General features: G+C 44.0%; 1 protein-coding gene across 1 annotated transcript; it reads right to left on the minus strand.

Moving 5' to 3' along the window:
• Window positions 1-6,353: 6,353 nt before the first annotated feature.
• Window positions 6,354-7,462, minus strand: LOC132630964 (uncharacterized). The gene is made up of 2 exons (XM_060346557.1): window positions 7,241-7,462; window positions 6,354-7,166 (listed from the first exon to the last, which is right to left on the minus strand). The coding sequence occupies exons 1-2, from the start codon at window positions 7,460-7,462 to the stop codon at window positions 6,354-6,356; spliced, it is 1,035 nt and encodes a 344-aa protein (XP_060202540.1).
• Between the last annotated feature and the right edge of the window lie 1,737 nt (window positions 7,463-9,199).

A 9,199-nucleotide genomic window follows, 5' to 3' on the forward strand; every position in this document is an offset into this window, starting at 1 on the left:
TACAAAAGTGTTTCGAGAGAGGTTGCTTCTTTTCATGCATGCTTTTTAAAAATCATCAAGAACAACTCATGGCTTTCGCATTCCACCTAACCTGAACACCTAGCATTCAAGTGGTCTAACATGCTTGACTCCAACGACACCTTTTTACAAAAACTAAAAAAATCTAACCCGGTTCAAAGGCCCCCCCTTAGGAAATAACCGAGGTCATAAGAAAAACAAAGAGGGTGGATGGTGTGTACCACTAATAAGGGACTCAAGAAGCTACATAGAAAAACTAAAACGACTCAATTTTTTTTTTTTGACTCTAAGCCAAACACAAATAAAAAAAACTACCAAAAAGAAACCTATGGCACTTGATCACCATCCTTAACCTCAAAATGTTGTTACAAGGGACGTATTTCCCACCCCACACTTTAATCATGCTTTGCCCTCGAAGCATATAGAATGAAAAATTTAAAACCAAAGGCAAGAAATACTCCCTGTGGCCCCCTAAGGCCTAGTCGTCATCCTCCTCAGACTCAGCTTCGCCATCAGACGGTTCGGCATCTTCCTCTTCTTCGTCATCCGCATCTTGTGCTTGAGATTATTCTTCACTACCTTCATCCATCTCGGCTGCTATGAGGTCTGCGGAGCACAAGTCCTCATCAGTGGGCAACTTGCCCTCCTCTCCAACTAGAATCCGTGAGTGGGTAGTGTGAGGACACTCCGCAAACACACTGGAGAGGTCTAACTCAAATTGCTCACTTGCTATCATCGCAATCTTGTAGATCTACGCCAATACAGTAGACTGAGCCGATCTTTTTGGGGCTGGAGTCAAGTTAAGCTTAGTGCTTTGATCAGAGGACTTGACATTAGAGATGTCAATCATATTATCCGGGCACTCAATCACCCTATCATACTTACTCTCTAAATGTGGGACCAACCTCCTCAGGTATGTTGTAATTGTGTTACCCAAGCTAAGCTTAAGGGATTTTCCCTCTCTGATGCGGATCATATCCTGAAGCATCCAGTATCCAAGGTTGACAGGTTGCCGCGTCAAGAAGAAGTACACGATGGCCACTCACTCTTTCAACACGGTAGTGAAGTGGTCAAGTGGCATAATGCGGTAGTTGAGCAGTTTTAGCCACACCCATGCCTCCTTCATGAAATCACCCATTAGCATAGTCTTGTGCTTCCTAGGGTCCTCTTTGTATCGTGCCCACTTGGCCTTGGAATCAGGCCCACACAGGGGTTTTCGAATGGCCTTATAGTCAGGCCTTTTGATAAACTCAAGAAATGGCTCCACAGGATGGTCGGGAACTCCCAATTGTGCACACAAAGTGGAGGCTGTCAACGACACCCATTCATCTCTCAATTTCACCGAATGATGAGGCTCGCCACTCTCTATTCTTGTCAAAATGATGTTGGAGTAAAGCTCCAGAACCATGTCAATGTTTACGGGCCGTGGGTTATCAAATACCGAGTTCCAGCCCATTCCGATTATTTCGTTGAAAATTCCCCTGAAATGTTTCTTCAATGCTACCATATTGACAACCAGTTCATGCACATATCCATCAGCCAGAGGGAACTCTTTGTACCATTCTTCCGCCAAACCAGTCCCGTGGAAGGTGGGCCACGGCCTCTGGGAAGAATCCCGAGGGATAGGGACCACTGGTTGCTTGCCACTACGAGTTGTTACCCATTCTTAGTAGCGGTGTGCTTGCCCCCTCTAATCCTCTTGGAACCTTGTAAGGGGCCCGACTCGTCCACTTTACCTTTTCCCTTGGTCACCATCATACCTGTAGAGATACACAACCATCCAACGTTATTAGCAAATTTAGCCCAAGTGGGGTTGTGAAACGACCCCACACTTATTGCACACTAACGCTTCACTTAATCGTCTACCAGTTAAGCCCAAGTGTGGGGTCGTGAAACACCCCACACTGATTATTTCGTTGTAAATTCCCCTGAAATGTTTCTTCAATGGTACCTTATTGACAACCAGTTCATGCACATATCCATCAGCTAGAGGGAACTCTTTGTACCATTCTTCCACCAAACCAGTCCCGTGGAAGGTGGGCCACGACCTCTGGGAAGAAGCCCGAGGGATAGGGACCACTGGTTGCTTGCCACTACGAGTTGTTGCCCCATTCTTAGTAGCGGTGTGCTTGCCCCTCTACTCCTCTTGGAACCTTGTGAGGGGCCTAACTCGTCCACTTTACCTTTTCCCTTTGTCACCATCGTACCTGTAGAGATACACAACACAACCATCCAATGTTATTAGCAAATTTAGCCCAAGTGGGGTTGTGAAACGACCCCACACTTATTGCACACTAACGCTTCACTTAATCGTCTACCAGTTAAGCCCAAGTGTGGGGTCGTGAAACACCCCACACTTACTACAAACTATGGTGCAAAAAATATGAAACAAAGAAGTTAACTAATCTAGAGACTAAAGCGAACAAAATTAATGAAACCAAAGATTCAAAAAAAAAAACTATTCTACAAAACAAGGAAAATCATGTTGGAGGACCTATGGTTGTTCACGGCAATGCCCCGTGGTTTTGAATGTTGTTTCAAGTTTATTTGCTACTCAAGACTTCACAAAAATCACAAGAAACTTGATTGAGGAATTTTATCAAACAACTTGTGGGCATAGGACTATCCATTGGAGTTTTGCAACAATGGAGTCCCTTATTTTTTAGGAATCATTGTTCTTGCATCCAACACCCATTACCAACACAAAAATACCAAACCCTCACCCCAATTCGCCCAACCCCATAAACCATGGTTTATCAATCTTCCATACCAACACAAAGGGGAAAAAAGGAAAGGGGTTTCCATGAGTGAAAGCACACGAAATCTTACCTTGTGTTGTAATGTGAGATGATTGACACCACCTTCCTTAGAGTTGAAAGGAATTGGGAGAAGGGTTTTAGGATTTGGGTTCGAGTGGGGGTGTTTTGTAGAGAGAGGCTGAAAGTTTGTGAGAAGTGAGGGTTATTGGGGGGGTCATCTGTATCTTATTCTTTTAAAAGAATTCGAACCGGTCAACCTGTGCGTTGGCCATGCATCGCATGACCAGTGCACAACACCCCCCCCCCCCCCCTTTCTGAACTTTATACTTAGAACATTTTTGGCTCTGAGTGCAGACCATGCGCTGGCCATGCGACGCATGACCAACGCACAGAGCACCCCCTTCTGAATTTTTACTTAGCCAAATTTTTGGCTCTGAGTGCAGACCCTGCGCTGGCCATGCGACGCATGACCAGCGCACAACACCCCCCTTTCTAAATTATTACTTAGCAAAATTTTTGGCCTGCTTACCTCGTGTGCGATGCCCATGCGACGCATAGGCAAAACACACACAAACCTGGATCTCGATTCTTATTGTTTTGCATTCGTTTCGAGTTCCCGTGCCTCCCTTCGCCCTGCAACATGAACAAACATGACATATATGCTACAAAAGTTGGGTTGCCTCCCAACCAGCGCCTTAGTTAAGGTTGTGGCACGACACTTTTTGTACTTTTCTTTTATTTTGAATTGTTACATTACAAACTCGGGTTGCCACCCGAGAAGCGCCTTAGTTAACGTCGCGGCATGATGTAGATTATTTTCTACTCATCATTAAGGAGCACTTGCTCCTTCACTTTATCAAAATCACCGCCCCAATATCGCCTGAGACGCTGCCCATTCACCAAGAACTTGCACCCGATCCATGGTTTGTATCTCGACTACACCATGGGGGGGGGGGGGGGTGATTCTAGTCACTACAAATGGTCCAGACCAACGGGACTTAAGCTTGCCCTGAAACAATCTCAGTCTCGAGTTAAAGAGTAGTACCTGCTTCCCTGGGACGAACTCGCGATGTTGGATATGCTTGTCGTGCCATCTCTTAGTCTTCTCCTTGTATAGCTTTGCATTCTCATACGCCCCTAGTCTGAATTCATCAAGCTCATGTAATTTGAGCAATCTCTTCTCTCCCGCTAGATTCATATCAAGATTGAGATTTTTGATTGCCCAATATGCTTTATGCTCTAATTCAACCGGTAGATGACACGCTTTCCCATAAACTAACCTGTAAGGAGACACTCCGATGGGGGTTTTATATGCTGTGCGATATGCCCACAAGGCGTCATCCAACTTTATTGTCTAGTCCTTTCTCTGAGCATTCACGGTCTTCTTTAGGATTTGCTTCACTTCTCTGTTCGAGACCTCTACCTGTCTGCATGTATGTGGGTGGTAAGCTGTAGAGACTTTATGTTTCACCCCATACTTTGCTAGAAGGTTCTTCAACAAGCTGTCGCATAAGTGAGCACCAACATCACTAATCATTACCCGCGGGGTTCCAAACCTTACGAATATGTTCTTTCACACAAAATTTACCACCACCTTCACATCATTGGTTGGAAGAGGAACTGCCTCTACCCATTTTGAAACATAGTCGACAACAAGCAGAATGTACTTGTTACCGAAGGATGGTGGGAAGGGACCCATAAAATCGATGCCCCAGACGTCAAATATCTCTACCTCCAATATGTTTGTCAAAGGCATCTCGTGCCTCTTAGAGATGTTTCCCGTTCATTGACATCTGTCGCAACTTCTAGCAAATGCATGAGCATCTTTGAAAAGAGCGGGCCAATAGAAGCCAGATTGTAAAACCTTAGCAGCAGTACGATCACCCTGAAAGTGCCCTCCATATGGGGAAGAATGACAACTCTCCAACACTTGACTCACCTCGGTCTATGGAATGCATCTCCGCATTAACTGATCAGTCCCTTGCTTGAATAAATACGGCTCATCCCATATATAAAACCGAGAGTCATGATACAGCTTCTTTCTCTGCTGTGAGGTGGCTTCTGGGGGTACACCCCACTTACTATCAAGTTCACAATATCAGCATACCATAGGACTTCGGCAGCGGGAATAGCAAGTAGCTGCTTATCAGGGAACGACTCTCGAATTTGGACGTCCTCCACAAAATCATTATGGTTTTCCAATCTAGAAAAGTGGTCTACGACTTGGTTCTTAGCTCCCTTACGATCCTTAATCTCAATATCAAATTCCTGCAAAAGGAGAATCCACTGAACCAACCTGGGTTTAGCATCTTTCTTGCTGAACAAGTAGCAAATGGCTGCGTGGTCTGTATAGACAATAACATGTGTACCAACAAGATAGGATCAAAACTTATCAAACGCATAAACCACGGCTAGTATCTCCTTCTCTATTACAGTGTAATTTATTTAGGCGGCATCTAACATCTTACTGGCATAGTAGATAGAATGAAAAACTTTCTCTCGTCGTTGTCCTAGCACAGCCCCTACAACATTGTCACTTGCATCACACATCAACTTGAATGGCAAGCTCCAGTCAGGTGCAATGATTATTGGTGCAGTTACCAACCTCTTCTTTAGACCTTCAAAGGCCTTAATATAAGCATCATCGAATAGGAATTTCACCTCCTTTTCAAGTAACCTGCACATCGGACTCGAGATCTTCGAAAAATCCTTTATGAAGCGTCTGTATAATCCTGCATGCCCGAGGAAACTGTGCACACCCTTGACTGATACAGGGGGTGTCAGCTTCTCAATGACCTCCATTTTAGCACGATCCACCTCCAGCCCTCTCTTTGAAACCTTGTGCCCAAGGACGATGCCTTCTCGGACCATAAAGTGACATTTTTACCAATTTAAGACTAGGTTAGTCTCTTCACATCTCGCAAGTACTCGGTCTAGATTCTTCAGGAAAACCTCAAAAGAGTTCCCAAATACCAAAAAATCATCCATGAACAGTTCTACGAAGTCCTCAACCATCTCTGAAAAAATAGCCATCATACACCTTTGGAAAGTCACCGGTGCATTGCACAACCCAAATGGCATGCGTTTGAAAGCATATATACCATATGGGCATGTAAACGTGGTCTTCTCCTGATCCTCTGGAGCAATAGCTATCTGATTGTAGCTAGAATAGCCATCTAGAAAACAATAAAACTCTTGCTCGGCTAACCTGTCTAGCATTTGATCTATGAAGGGAATGGGATAGTGATCCTTTCTGGTTGCCTCGTTCAACTTGCGATAATCCATGCAAATTCTCCATCCAGTGATTGTCCTAGTAGGAATGAGCTCGTTTTTGTCATCTGTCACAATTGTCATCCCTCCTTTCTTCGAGACGCATTGCACCGGGCTCACCCATTTGCTGTCCGAAATGGGAAAAATAATGCCTGAATCTAACCACTTGATTACCTCTTTCTTGACAACCTCCTTCATCACTGGATTCAGTCTCCGTTGATGCTGTGCGCTAGGCTTATGATCATCCTCCATGAGTATCTTGTGCATTCATAGCGTGGGGCGAATTCCCTGAATATCAGATATCTGCTACCCCAATGCCCTTTTGTGAGACTTCAATACTTCCAAACAAATACTAACCTCTTCGGTGGTCAACTCTGTTGCTAATATCACTGGAAAGGTATCACCCTCGCCTAAGAATGCATATTTAAGATGGGTGGGCAAGGGCTTCAATTCCAACTTCGGAGGCTCTTCAATTGATAACTTCGGAGTTACTCCCATTGTCCTGTCTAAGTGCTCAAACTCGCCTTCCCGAATATAAATACTTGCCATATCCAGAATTTGCACCATCTCAAATGCCGCCGTGTCACCAAAAATATCATCCCCCACCAAGGCTCTCTCTAATGGATCATGAGAAGTGATGAGTGGCCTTCGTGTATCATCATTTAGAACAGTAATGGCGGACAGCTCCTCATAGATTGCAGGCATATTCAGAGCTTGGTATACATTGAAGACCTCAACTTTATCATGTATTCTCATGGTGAGCTGCCCGGCAACTACATCAATAAGTGCTCTCCCTGTGGCTAAGAATGGACGCCCCAAAATAAATGGGACTTCTGGGTCTGGCTCGAAGTCCAAAATCACGAAGTCTGCAGGAATTATCAACGACCCCACTTGCACTAGTACATCTTCAATAATGCCTTCTGGTCTTGCTAACGATTTGTCCGCCAGCTGAAGAACTATAGTGATTGGTCTGGGCACTTCCAAACCTAGCTTTCTGAAGATAGATGAAGGCATCAGATTTATACTTGCACCAAGATCACATAGTGCTCGAACAACAACCTGCTTCCCAATAGAAATCTCAATCGTGAAACTTCCGGGATCTTTCAATTTAGTGGCAACCTGTTTTGAATCCGCGAAGTGCACTCCTCAGTAAGTGCAACGGTGGCATACTCTGCGAATCGGCTTTTGTTTACAGCAATATCTTTGATGTACTTAGCATACATTGGAATACCCTGCAGCATATCAACCAATGAGACATTCACGTGTACCTGCTTCAGAAAATCAAGAAACTTCTTGTAAGTAGCCGCTTCTTTCTGTCTTTCCAGACGTTGAGGGAATGGAGGTGGTGGCTTTGCAACCACGGATTGTGGCTGCTTTTCCACTGGTGTCTTGACTACCCTCTCTTCTTCAATCATCTCCTCGGTAATCTTCTCTTTTTCAGCTTCCACTCGACTGCATGCACCTGTGGTGGAGCTTGCGCAGCAATTAACTTCTTGATTTCAGTGCGCATGGCATCAATCTGTGCTGATAGTGTTGTAAAATTATCTACTTCAAAGACACCCGGTGCCTTCCTAACTGAACTGCTAGCTGCATCATCCTGCCAGTCTAGAGTGCTCTGAGTAAACCTATTCAATAGTGTGAATAGTTCTTCATAGTTTAGATCAAGAGTCTGCCCTCCTGCAGCAGTGTCTAGTGATGACTTATGTTTGGCATCCAGACTCTCAATAAATGTGTGTGCCAGAACTTCTTTCGTCTGATGGTGGTGAGGACAATCTCTGAGAAGACCTTAAACCTCTCCCGGGCTTGATACAAATTTTCTCCATTTTTTTGCCTAAATGACATGATCTCCCTTCGGAGGCGAGCTGTCTTTGCTAGTGGAAATAACCTTGTCAAGAATTTCGTCGCCAAATCATCCCACGTAGTGATAGAATTGGCGAGCTCTGCTAATAACCAGTTACTTGCATTCCCCAATAGAGAGAAGGGGAACAGTGTCGGCCGCACATATTCTTTAGTGACCCTTCCAGTGGCAAAAGTATTGATAATCTGCAGAAAAGTATGGATGTGACGCTGAGGATCCTCGTGTGACATTCCCGTGAATCATAGGATGCTTCAGGTCAAAGTGCCCTTCGATGGTGGGCTTGAAAATGCTTGAAGTGACATCCGCCACACGAGGCACTGCAACCTCTCTCACTTTCGCTGGTTGATTATTAGCCATGACCACAGGTAACTCTGCTACAGCCTGCGGGTTCTGCAATAAATTCAAATCTCTCCTGCACCGATTGAAAGTACGTTTAGGCTCAGGATCGAATTCCGCAAGATTGTTTTGACTCGCAGTCCTTCGTATTCGAGTAAAGTACCTGCAATCAAGTAGCAGCTAAGATCAAGACGTTAATACCTGGATAAGTATAGCAATACAATTTATTATGGCAAAAAATAATTGACTTCTAAGTCCCCGGCAGTGGCGCCAAAAACTTGTTGCGTCCAAATGCACACGCAAGTATACGTGGTCGTACAAGTAATATAGTGATTATATAAAATCGGATGTCGAACCCACAGAGACTTATGACGAATACTTTCACGAAAATAAACTATTGCTACTACCTATGCAAGTAAAGAATAAAAGTTTTGGTTGTTTTGTAAACTAATGTTGTAATAAAAATAACTAACAATGTAACCAGAATTTATGCTAAGAACGTATTTGAATACTGCTTTTATCAAGATTTCATAAGTATTCCAGGGTCGTGGTCTGTTCACCAATCCTATTGAGTCATTCAAGTATCCCACCTTAGCATCTTTGTTCACAATTGTCAATTAACCGGATTATTAATCTCGTAGTGTTCTCCCGAACCACTACTCGCCAATTCAAGATAACTCGCCTCCTATATTCCTATGGTATTGACCTATCAAGAATGCAATAAGAGCACGGCATGAAATTGATTGCGGTAACTAAGTATATTCCTATCCTAGTCACAAATCCTGAGCCAACTATAGGGATACTCAGATCATAATCTCATTACTTCTTCTCCATATTGACAACGTCTTTCCCAAGCACGAGTATCAATTAGTAATTAGAACTCAACTGTTGCGCAGACAATCAAGCAATTAAGCACAGAAGTAAAAAGGCAATTGCATACGAACAAGCTACTAAGATT

The sequence above is a fragment of the Lycium barbarum genome, chromosome 3, assembly GCF_019175385.1.
Source record: "Lycium barbarum isolate Lr01 chromosome 3, ASM1917538v2, whole genome shotgun sequence".
Classification (NCBI taxonomy): Eukaryota; Viridiplantae; Streptophyta; class Magnoliopsida; order Solanales; family Solanaceae; genus Lycium; species Lycium barbarum.